The 12,505-nt window shown below is 52.5% G+C and overlaps 1 protein-coding gene across 1 annotated transcript in view; it reads right to left on the bottom strand.

The window, feature by feature from the left end:
- Positions 1-386: 386 nt before the first annotated feature.
- Alx4 (ALX homeobox 4) overlaps positions 387-12,505 on the bottom strand; it is a 35,957-nt gene continuing 23,838 nt past the window's right edge. The window contains exons 2-4 of the mRNA XM_021193720.2: positions 9,759-10,069; positions 3,071-3,199; positions 387-1,275 (exon numbers count right to left, since the gene is read on the bottom strand). Of these exons, the coding sequence (XP_021049379.1) occupies positions 946-1,275; positions 3,071-3,199; positions 9,759-10,069 (770 nt within the window). The 3' untranslated portion in view covers positions 387-945. The remainder of the gene's footprint in view (positions 1,276-3,070; positions 3,200-9,758; positions 10,070-12,505) is intronic.

The raw sequence follows: 12,505 nt of genomic DNA, 5'->3' as shown, positions 1-12,505 counted from the left end.
GGGAGAGGACAAGTATCTCAACTCCTCCCAGAGGTGCCCTGAGGAGGCGCCAGTGCTGACCAAAGGACCTCTCCACCACAGAAGACACCAGGTTCAGCCCGCTGGATCATCCCCATGGTCATCATTCTGAGAGCTTCTCTGACTGGCTCACGTAGCCATGTATGCTGGTAATAATGGGAGAAAAAAAAAAACCCTATGTCCTTGCCTCCCTTCACACCTGGCACACCACCTTCACAGTGTCAACCAAAACCACCTGGCCCATGTCTCCATGGGGCTTATGGGTGGACAGCAACAGAGTCCTTCAGCTCTGACCTCTCCTCTCATCCCGCACTTCTTCCAGGCACATCCATCACAAGGGACAGTGAAGCTACAGTCACAGGGCCCGTTGGATGGGTGGATGACCAGATGCCTTCAATACTAAAGGTGGGGTTCTATGTTTTCGGGGAACAAAGGGGATCAGGAGCTGACCCTGCACGGAAGCTTGGTACTAAGACACACAGTCACAGGCCCAGTGAGCAGGATATCCCCCAGGAAAAAGGAAGGTTAGGCAAGGCTGGACTGTTGAAGCTGGTGGGTCTGGAAGGGGGTCTGACTTTGACTCAAGTCAAACTGAAGGGGTGAACGAACACGAAGAGAGACAGGGCCTCAGCTTACATGATGCAAAGCTACGCACAGGGCCACCTGGCTCTCTCCACTGCCTTTGGCAGGGAGCAGGGGTCATGACCTTAGAGCCAGGGAGGGACAAGAGCCTACCGTCACCCCCTCCCTCCCAGCAGTCCCTGGGGCCTCAGACTTGGGGTGGCTGAAAGTGCTGAGGGCCGGGCCCCTGGGCCAGGCCGGATTCCTAAGAGGAGAGTCAAGTGGGAAGCTGGGGGCCCGGAAAGCAGGGACATGGCCAGGGCCCCAGGGAGGGGGATGACATCAGGAATGGCAGGAGGGGTTCTGTCATGTGGCCCAAGAGATGGCTGCACTGTGCTCCTTGGCCTTCATGCGCAGGGCAGCGATGCTTGAGGTCTTGCGGTCTGGCTCGCCGTTCATCTCGTAGCCATTGAGGCCCGGACTGATGCCAGCTGCTCCAAATAGGCTGCCCATGTGTGTCTGGCCCACGTGACTGCCGGCTCCAGAGACACTCAAGAAGTCGGAGACGCTGCTGGCCCCAGAGCCAGGAGGGTGAGCGTGAGGGGACATACAGGCTGGTACCGGGTCACAGGGGACCACACAGGCTGGCACTGGCGAGGCAGCCCCATTGTTGCCAATCCAGGATGGGTTCTGAATCTGGGGACAGTGAAGGGAGAGATGTCATAAGCCAGCTGGGAGGGAAGTGGTATAGAAGGGGCTCTCCCCCTTTCCAGCTGCCCATCATCACAACGAAACCATGCTTAGGTGTCTAACATGAAGGATGCCCAGGAACCATTGGAGGTGAATTTACGTTTTAGAATTTCAATTTCCAGGATAGAGCCATACCTGATATTCAGTAGCAAGGATTGTGTTTCAAACTGCCTTAGGGTCCACGCAAAGCACTGCTCTGGATTAACCTGAGAACATCTTATGGGGGGACACAGGCTCTGGGCTTACAGGTTGGGGTAATGTGGGGATCAGTGTGGGGAGCAGGCTAAGGTTCCAAGATAGAACCCTTGGCAGAACCCAACTAGTTCAGCAGTGAAAAAGTGACCCCAGCCCCGATGTGGGGTTCAACTACACATCTTCTCTTCCATAGCTGTTCTTTTTCTCTTCCCAGCTCCCACATCTGGCCTCAGTATCCTCTGCTCTCTAAGCATCTCCAAGGAGGTGAATCTGCGGTGCCTAGTCCCCTTTGAAGAAAGGACTCAGTACTCTCATCTATACACTCTAGACTCTCAGTTGTTTCAGACAGGATTCTTCCAGACTGCCCACTCCTAAGGTGGCAAGAGCTCAAGGAGGCCTTGAGAACCACTAGGTTGGCACCAGGTCCTAAAGGTTACAGGAACGTCTAACACTCCCAAAAATTGTCTGCAGGCTGACCCTGTGCTATTCCTGGCCCTAGCATGCCCCAGAGTGGAAACAATGTGATCACCACCCCTTCTTAAATGATCTTAGATCCGAGTCTGTGGGGCAGGTGGGAGAGTCGGGCAAATGTCTCTTGCTGGTTTACTCCCTCTAGCTCTGAGCTCACATGGCAGCCATCAAGGGCAAAGAGCAAGAGCTGGAGGTTGGCCCTGGGAAGACAGAGGGAGAGGGGAAGTCAGGCCTTAAAGAATGTGACTAGAGGTGAAGCTGATGAAATAGACACCCCTCATTCCTCAGGTTCACAGCAAGATCTGACCCTCTGACCCTCAAATCCTAGGAGAGATGGAGAAGGAACAGAGCTGCCCGGGGTCAGGGGAAGGATGGGCAGGGTTGCTCGATAGCATTGAAGCCGTGTGCACTTAGGGGCACTGGTGGGACTGGCAGATGGAAAGGCTCAGGACTTAGAGGAGGGTTAGGCAGAGGTAGATCATGAGAGAGGTGCGAGGGGTGCACGCTCAGACAAGAGGACCCCTGTCCAGGTGCCCTGGGGGCCTGACGTCACTCACAGTGCTCCTTGTCCTCACTGATGGACAGGAGGGAAGTTGCTGGGAAAAGGAAGGGAGACAGACGGAAGATACCTGACTGTCAAGCCCATGCAGCTGCCTTCCAGGGACTATGACCCCAGACCCTACAACAATGTTCTAGAAGAGCTGAAGTGGAGGCTTACATCATGTCCAGTACACACACAAAGAAGCTGGAGACACACACGAAGAGAGCAAGGCTCTAAGACTCCAAGGAGCCCTTGCCTGGGGCTCATGGGCACATCAGCCTAGCCATAAGTTCCTGCTATCTCAGCACATCCTTCCTTTGGGTGCCCTGAGGAACAGCCGACACCCTGGAAGCTCCCGGCCTTCCATCTGCCAGATGCTTACCACAGCAGAGGACAACACTGTCCCAACATTCTAGGTCTCTCACGGTCAGGGACAAACAAGCACACACCTGGCTTCTGTGAGCCAGGTCCTCCTCCTCCCCTGCATCATCCCAGGTCTAGGGTCAGAGGGGACAGAATGGCAGGGAGACGTACCTGGGCGTAGTTCTCGGCCCGGGTGAGGAGGGGCAACTCATAGGCCGTGGAGAAGTGGGTCCGGACCTGCTGCATCTGCCCAAAGCGCTCCCTCTTTCGCCACTTGGCCCTCCGGTTCTGGAACCAAACCTACAGGACAAAGCAGTGGTGGCCACAGAAGTTAGGCCTGGAGCTCAGACAGGGGACACTGCTCCTGCAGCGACTCCACCAGTCAGGGGTGTGTGTGTGTGTGTGTGTGTGTGTGTGTGTGTGTGTGTGTGTGTTGGGGGCACAGAGAAAGAGTCAATCTGCACCTTTCGCTCTTTGGTATGAGAGCTTACTATGTAGAATTGTCAGAGTTGGGAAAGCTGCCAATACTCCAGACCGTAAGTGTGATTTGGTGCCTAACTGTGTAAGCTTCAGACAGCAAAGCAGGCAAGTATTGCACACACACACACACACACACACACACAGAGAGAGAGAGAGAGAGAGAGAGAGAGAGAGAGAGAGAGAGAGAAGGAGACAGGGAGAATGGGCACAAACTATTGCTCATCAGTCTTCCTGGCACTATATGCAATCTGTAAAGAGTCACAGACCCCAGGAAGAATCCAATCAAGCTATGAAGACCTTTTCTAGAAATTTCTTCCCTTAGCCAATCACATATAATTCTGAAGCCTTGTGGCTCTCTAGGACATATTTACAGATACAAATCCAGAGTACACACTCCCAGAATCCTTTAGAGAGAAACCAAACCTCAGCTCCGAACTCCTTCCCTTGTTTTATGGAGAGTGAGGCCCTGTGAAGCAACAGTAGTCGGGAAAGGATGCATGGAAGCAGGAGCTAGACCGTGGATGCACGGAAGCAGGAGCTAGACCGTAGAGGGCTGCGTACGCCAGCTGCGGGGTTGCCCTTAGAGTGGTGTCAGGATGGGTGGCTGTTGAAAGACCTTCTACAGACTGACTGATGCTGCTCAGGTGGTACCTGTCAGTGACATATAGGTGCTGGGCCACTGGCTTGACCAAACATTGAGCCAGGGGAGAGGTCTCAGAGTCAGTGTAAGGATGGAGCCTCTGGTGGGTGGCTGAGAACCTTCCCCGAGATGCGAGGAGAAGGGCAAGGGCAGACTGCTACCCTGGGAAACTGAACTGGTTCTGTGCAGAGAGGAGGATGTGGTCATTGAGGGTGGAGAGGAAGGGCAGTGGGAAGAGGGCAGACCAGGTGCTCCCTAGAGGACCATGCCGGCAGCTTTCTCTCTGTCTTCCAGCGGGCTCTGTAGATTCAGATGTGCACAGGCCATCACTCAGCAATCTGCACTCAGTCTGTCACCTGCAGGCCACATGCACCACAGGATGGCTAGGAACACAGCCCAACACGAAAGTGTAAACTTGCTTAAAACACTTTTTAAAAATATATTGATTTTGTAACGTGATCACATGGTCCACAACTGTGAACTTGGTTGATGACAGCGTCCTATTGCAATGGCAAAGGCTGGACGGGTCTGCACCCCTGTGGTCTGCCCTCGGGCTGCTGTTTGGGGCCCAGACTGAGAAAGACATTAAAAGAGCAGAGCAGGAGCTCCCCTAGCCGTAGCAGTCAGCTATGCTTCTGTATGGAGGCTGGAGCGGCCTCTCCTGAGAACTATATTGCCTGAGAACACCCAGACTCCTTGAGAGCCATGGCAGAGAAAGGGAACAGTAAGTACTGGCCTTCCCTGGCACGGGGTGGGGGGGAGGAGTGGCGGGGGGGGGTTCTAGAGCATCTTTTTAAAAATGGGCCTGTGGCAGTGCCTGAACTGCCAACAGCCTCAAGTTCCACGTCCTTAGGATGGGGCTGAGGTCTGGGCTGACGTCAGAGTAGAAGTGGAGACAGCAGATGGGAACACAGCATGAAGTTTCTAGAACAGTTGGGCTGTTTGTTTATGGCTCCTCCTGACCTCATGCTCTTGCTGAAGAAAAGTGGTCAAAGTCTGGGCTATGTGTGTCTCACTAGAGACGGGTAGGGAAAGTAAGTGTATTCCCATCTGACCCATATACACATTTACACACAAAGGTATCTATCTGGTCATGTGCACACACACACACACACACACACACACACACACACACACACACACCTCCCTGAAGACCAACTCTCTTCAAGGCTCAGGGTCTCAGGCCCTGCCCCCGAGCCTGGGGGGAGGGGCACTTTTACTCTGAGTAGTCCTGGGGTTAAGGCCCAAGATGCCCACTGGGAGAATGGAAGACATGGGGGCTCTTCTGCATGGTGAAATGGGATCCCCCTTTATCAGAGGCTGCAGGGGGGTGGGGCAGACTGGAGGAATCAATCAGAAGAGCTTGTTTTCATTTCATGTTTAATTTCCTGCAGACTGAGCTCAGCCTTCCGCTCCATCCTCAGCCTCCCAGGGTTTTCTGGGGTGGGGGTGGGGGGACTAGAGGCATCAAAATATCCAGCCCCACTTCTTCCTCTCTTGGGGGGGGGCAGAGACAAGAGAAGCTGCTACCGCCGCTAAGGTTTTGTGTCTGTGGTGTCTTTTGTGGTGGGGTTGTAGAGGAGTATAGTATCACTGAGCACGGTAAACCTGAAGACCCAGGATACCTGAGAGGGGTCCAAAGTTTACGTTTGTGTCAGGCAAAGGAATCTAGAAATGAGGGAAGGAGTGGGGTGAGGGATGGGATTTGGTACTCCAGGGAGGTGTGGGTCGGGGTAGCCAAGAGCATGGTTTGGGGGAGGGAGTGGAAAAGGGTCATGCATGATAAGATTCATTTGATGAATTATCGGGGCCTTCTCTATAAGCCCCCAGAAGAAGAGCTCATCAAGGTCCCTGCTGTGGTAGCAGATGGGGCAGAGTAGGGAAACCCAGCTCAGTGGGGCTGGCCTACTAGGGACCTTCTTCTCCAGGTGGTCCTTTGTCCCTGTCTCTTTACTCTGTGCCTGAGGCCTGAGACTAAATTCTGTCTTTTCTGTCCCCAAATAGGATGAAGCTTTTAACCTGACTGCCTTTAATGTCCTCCCATCCTCTTGGAAGTACAGGTGGTACCTGGTGCCTCCCTCTGTGCAGAGACTTGGTGTGTCCTCCCGTCTCTGACCCCCAGCTGTGCCTCTGTGTCTCAGGGTCCTGCAACCACAGGCTTGCCTCTATAAGCCCCCCGGAAGGAGAGCTCACCAAAGTCCCAGCGGTGCCTCTATTCTGGATGTCGCAGCCAGGACCACCCCGTTCCCAGCCCACCCGGGCCTGGCCCACTCAGCACAGGCCTCTCTGGAGGACCAGGCCATTCAAGGAACCAACTGTCTTGGAGGAGGCCTCTCTAACCGCAGCCCATCTGGGGCCAGGGTGGGGTGGCCCAGGGCGGGGAAGCTTCAGTCGCATTGTCTTCAGACACCAGCTGTGGAGATTGGAATCCCAGACAGCAGAAAGAGGCCCTGAAGCCCCCTGGAGCAGGGCCAGACCCCAGGCTGTTTCCCATGAAGGACCATCTTGGGACCCCCCCCCGGCCCCTCCCTGTTCCTGCCATCACGGTACACCAGGCACCTGGCTTGCCCCCAGCCAGCAGAGTGTGGGTCCTGAGCAAACTCCACAGGGGCAAGCAAGGCGGTTCTAGTACACCCCTGCACTCCCCCTGCCCGGCCTCAGGGCACTGCCAGGCTGAGAGCTCAACCCAGAGGTTTGACGCACATGGAGATCCCACCCACCCTGCCGCCTTTGTACAGAGAAAAGTCGAAGAACAATCTGGCACGCGCCCGAGAACAGCAAGCTCGTCGAAGAGCACTGGCTCCGAGCTGGGAAGTCCTGGAGTCCAGGCTCAGAACTGCTTCTGCATCCTGGTTAACTCTGGGTAATCCCTGCCCACATCTGGGTCTTCCTTCCTCACCAAAATAAGGTGTGGTCTTTTCTGAACCACCATTCAGTAATCCTATAACCTTCCTATTCCATAGGAAGATAGACGACATGTTAGAGTTTCCCTTTCCACCTTGGCTGACAGGAAGCTCAAGGCTGAGTTTAAACAACAAGGAGCCTAACCCTGGCGGGGTTTTACTTTACTTTATTTATTTATTTATTTATTTATTATTTTAACCTAGACATCCAATTTCTTGATCTTAAACTAAAAAAAAAAAAAATCTCTACTCAACAATGAGAAAGTAGGCCTTGGAAGTAGGCCCGGACAAAGCACTTGTCTGACTATATAGCAGTGACCCAGAAATACTTGGTCTGTATCTTTCTCTGTTTCCTGCTGTGTTCCCTGAACTCTACTCTAGACACACACATCCATTTGAGAAGTATGCATGTAGTGCTCACATGCACACAGGTGCACACATACAGGCAGAAAGCAAACATGCTTGCCCTGCCTCAACATGCTACCTGCCTACTGCTACTGTGGACTGGTATCCAGCTGCCTCCTTCTCCGCCCCTTCTGCTCTGCCCCCAATTCTAGACTGAAGCTGTGGCTCCTGTGGGAGCTCGAATCTCAGGTAGGTGAGGTCTTGTGGGGCACGAGAGGGCTCTGGCATGGCAGTGAAGCCCAGCTGCTCTGCCAGTCTGTATTAAGTCACGAGATTGCAGCATACACCAGCAGCTATGGTGTCCAGGAGCTACAGGTTTCGAGGTATTCTGTATGTGACCAAGCTAAATGGCAGATGCCTCCATGTGTTAAATAGGACTTGGTGACACTGATGGTCACTCAACTGAAGCATCAGTAGACTAAAAGCTACAGTGTCCACAAGTCTGCCCAGGACCATGGGACTTTTTGTTCTGACCCTCTGGGGCCCAGGCCACAGTGTTGTGCCCATTAAAAAGAAAGCTTGTCTTGGGACTGCGGAGATGGTTGAGTCTGTAGCACAAGGCCCTGAATTCAGATCCCGAGAACCCATGGAAAAGAGCCAGGTGTGGTGATGTGACCTGTAACCCCAGAGTTGGCAAGTGGGGCAGAGAGGAGGCTCAATGGTCACCTAGTTTAGCCAAACTGGCAAGCTTGGGATTCAGAGAAAGATCCTGTCTAAAAAAAAAAATAAGATCAGGAGCAACTGAGAAAGACATCTAATGTCAATCTCTGGTCTGCACACACATGTACACACACACATGCACACGCACACACACACTTGTACATGCATCTTCCCTCACTTGTAAACACGCATGAACTGCATACATAACACACACACACATGCATGCATACATGTTTAAAAACAGAAAAGAAGGCCTCTGTGTTCATCTGTGTCAGGCTTCTGCCTGCACAGAACTCACATGCACCATTCTTGCTGCGCTTTGAGTACAAAAGCAATCTGACTATGGTGTTGATTTCATACTAAACTGAAGCTTGACCTCTAGTGTGTGGGCTTGGTCATACGTGTGTTGGCATATTGGGCTCTTTCAGTTCTATGGTTTTCTAAAGGGGGGCACCCTCTGAGAAAGCAGGGACTCTGAACCGCACATACTCACTGCCTTTGTTGTGTGTGCTGGGTGTGACCCAAACCTGTAATCCCAGAGCATGGAAGGCAAGGCAAGAGGGCCAGTAGGTCAAGGCCAGCTGTGGTTACACAGCAAGACGGAGGCCAGTCTTAGCAACATGAGACCCTGTCTCAAAAACAACAGGGCAAATAATCACCAATTTCTCATTTCAGGGACAAGAGAATGTGACCAGTCATAAAGTCTTCCACAAGAGGCAGCAGAAGAAGTAGAAGAAAGTGACTTGCTTTGGTTCTGTTGATTTTATAATAGGCTACATGGTATTGTGTGGCGTTTAGCCGAGTTGAGCTGTATTGATCGGCACCGAGTTGGCATGCTGAGTTCTGCTTGCTTGGTTTGGGCTGAATGGAGCTTTGTGTGGTGAATTGTGCTGAGTGTGTTTTGGGGACTGTTGCATTGGGTTCACTTGGTGCCGCACTGGGTTGGGCTGAGCTGGGTGTGTTGAGTTGGGTTGCACTGAGTTGTGCTAATTTGAATTTGGGTTGAGCTGTGTATGAGTTGTAGTGTGGAGAGATGGGTTGTAGTGGGTTGGGTTGGCTAATACTGGATTCGGAAGAGTTGGGTTGTACAGGGTTGGACTGAGCCAGGTATTGAGTCACACCGTTGACTTGCGTTGTACTAGATTGTGTTAGGTGTGCTGGACTCTGCTGGGCTGTATTATATTGGCTTGGGCCATGTTGTACCAGGTTGAGGTGAGCTGTACAAATGTGCTGGGTTGTTTTTCACTGTGTTATATTGTGCTGTGTTGCATTGGGTTGGGTCGTACTGAGTTTAATAGAGCTGTGTGGGGTGAGTTATGCTGACTTGGTTGTACTGGGTTATTATATTGTTGAGCTGGATCTTGTTGGATTGCAGTGGGTTCTACTGTGTTGTTGGATTGGGCTGCACTGGGTAAGTTAAACTGTGTGCTGAAGTGCACCATGTTGAACTGGCTCTGTCTGGGCTGTGTTGTATTGAGCTGTGTTGTTTGGCACTGGGTGGAACAGAACTGTGTATAGCGAGTTGTACCATTTTGAGGTGGGTTGTACCAGTCTGTGCAGCTCTGCACTGGGTTGTGCTGTGCAGTAATTGGGCCATGGTACATTGAGTTGTGCTGTCCTGGGGCTGAACTAGGCTGTCTTTGGTGGGTGGCACTGTGCTCAGTTGGCTAGACTGGACTGTGATGGGCTGTTCTGTGCTGAGTTGGGTTAAATTGTGTTTGGATAGTGATGGTGATAGGGCATTCATTGTATTGACCCTGTTATGGCTGACCTGCACACGGGCCTCGGTGAGGTCGGTCCTCATAGCCAGCTGCTCCCGTGCGTACACATCAGGGTAGTGTGTCTTCTGGAAGACTTTCTCCAGCTCTTCCAGCTGGTAGCTAGTGAAGGTGGTTCGGTTCCGCCGCTTCTTGCCTTTGTTACTCTCAGAATCGGTCTTTTCCAGGGGGCTTGGTATTTCAGTGCTGGCCCGGTCCTGGGGCCCCTTGGCCCCTGTCTCCTTCACACTGAGGTAGCTGTTGTCCATGCCCACGGGTTCAGAGTCAGGGGGCAACTCTGGCTCACCCAGGTTGCTCTCTTTGGCTGAGAAAGAGAAAGGAAGGTTAAAAACTTGAATCTGGGAAGGGAGCGGGAGGAACTTTGCCTCCCAGAGGCACACTGAGTGCCAGGCCAAGAGAGTCAAGGTCCATGCTCTGGCTTTTCATCAACATGCTGGGTGACTCTGGACAAGTCTGTCCCCGCCCTCAACTCTCTGTGGCATCATCCTAGAATGGTCTCTTCTGGAACCAATGTCATGTAGCTCTAGGATGGCCAGTCTGACCTTGGTGGCTTTCTTGTCACTCTCTGGTTATGAGATTCCTCCCCTACAGGGGATCAAAGGAGCAAACCTTTCTTTGGACATGGACCCAATGGCTATCTGACACAACACAGACGCCTCCTTGGGTAGAGGGGAACTCTTTCAGTCACAGTGGACTTGGTGGGAAAGAGAAAGGGCAGCATTGAGACACATAGCTTTGTCTTCATGGAGTTCTACAGAGAAGCCTTGGAGAGGGTCTCAGATTTTAGTGTTGAGACCTACCCCACACCCCACACTCCACCTGTAACACTGTCTGCAGAGGGGCCTTTAGCAGATAGGGTTCACTGAGGTGTGGGTGTTTCCTAGGGTCCCTTTCATAGCAGCTGCCAGTGTCTACCACAGCTGGGAGGCCCTCACTCCTGAGGATGCCCTCCTTGCAGCCACAGAGAATCATCAGAAACACAGTTCACAGCCCAGGCCCTGCCGGCTCGCTGCTGACACAACGAGGCTCCCATGGTAGATTCCTGGAAACTCAATGCTACAAGGAACCAAGCCAAGCCATGCAGATCAAGCGTGGAGAGGCAGAGACCTGGGTAGGAGGGTAGGGGCTTCTCACTCACCCATCCATCTGAGCATACACAGTTGCCTCACAACATCAGGGGCCTCAGTGTCTGGGCTCCAGTGCCAGGCACCAGGGTTTCTGTGCCACACCTCTGGCTTTACAACTCCACTTTGCAATGAACCCTTTGTTGCTCAGTTTCCCCTCTATAACTTTGAGATGAATAAAGAGATCCATAGGATATTTCTTATGGGTTGTGAGAAAGGGAGAGGCAGTCAGCCAGCTGGCTGTGTAGCCTTCAACCATTAGTGACCCCTGCTTCTGGTCTGGCCTTGCAAGCTTACAGGTCCTGCCAGCACTAGAGGAGGGTGACCCAGGACAAGTCCTCCATGAGAAAAGTCCCTGGGGTGCGGGCACATGTATACAAACACCATGGGATAGGAATCAAGGCGTGTCTCTAGATGCGGGAAGCCACTTTCTGGCCATATTCTTTATTTGAGACTTAGGAAGAAAGAGATAGATTTGGTGAGAGAACCGTTAATAGGATGTGGAAAATCCTTAACTACGTACAAGCTCCATCCATCACAACAAGCAAGTGAGGTGAGTGTAAGTATCAACCACTCTGGCCCTCTGCTTCTTCTTCTGGAAACAGGTCCATGCAATTTGCATATTGGATGAGGATGATGCCGCTAACCTGGATCTTCTGATGCCATCCAGATTGGGGGTTGGGGGTTGATGCTTCAAGTTTCCCAGCCTCCCTGTGAGCATTAGGGGGAGTGAGGGAAAGGCTCTCTGCTCCTGTCAGTCTCCTTCCAACTCTGGCACTGAGAAAAGGGAGGAGAGGGTACCCAGCGCAGGCCTGGATGCAGCTCCACTTCTAGCATCTATGGGGGTGTCTGACCAAACCAGTGGCATTACAAGTGACAGCCATGTGAGGCCAGCTTACACGGCTAGCAGCAAGCGCAGTTTCGGTGACAGTTTTGTGTGAATTGCAGTTGGCAGCAGAACCAAGAGCTTCCAGCAAAGATATTTATCTTCCTGGCAGACAAATACGAATACATTTTATGTTTTGTTTTGTTTTGTTTTTCTTTTTCTTTCTGTCTTTCTTTCTTTTTTTAAGAAAAGAAATCCCACCCAGCTCACCCAAAATAAGCATTCCTCTTGTGCAACTTCCTGGCAGCCAGGCCAGGGAAGGCAGCCGCCACCCCTCCTGTCCTAGCCCTGTTCCCCAGGCTCATCCTTGCCCCATGAACCCCGGTAGTGTCTCTGGGCATCCAGCCTGGAGCTGGGATCTCCCATGGGAATGAGGGCCAGTTGAGGTCAGCTACGTAGGAACCAGGCTTGGAAGGACTAACCCCGGCTTCTCACTTAAACTGAGGAAAAAAGCTAGAGAGAGAAAAAGAATATGCCCTAATTATCCACAGAGCAGTCTCCTGCTCCTGGGACTACCCTACCAGGGTATAGGACCCATTTCCAGGAGAAGAAATCCAGGCCCTCTCAGCACCGGTAAGCCCCGCCCCTGAGGACAAGGGACTAAGATGAACTCCACGGCACCCTCACTACGGAGCTAGTTCTTGGCCCAGCAGGAGAGGATGACAGAGTTCACAGTCTTCTGATGAGAAGGAAGCAAGGGTGTACCCCTGTCCACACCTAGCCACCCACT

Source organism: Mus pahari, chromosome 3, assembly GCF_900095145.1.
Source record: "Mus pahari chromosome 3, PAHARI_EIJ_v1.1, whole genome shotgun sequence".
Taxonomy (NCBI): Eukaryota; Metazoa; Chordata; class Mammalia; order Rodentia; family Muridae; genus Mus; species Mus pahari.
The sequence above is the reverse complement of the archived record's forward strand: the minus strand, read 5'-3'. Positions and strand labels throughout refer to the sequence as shown.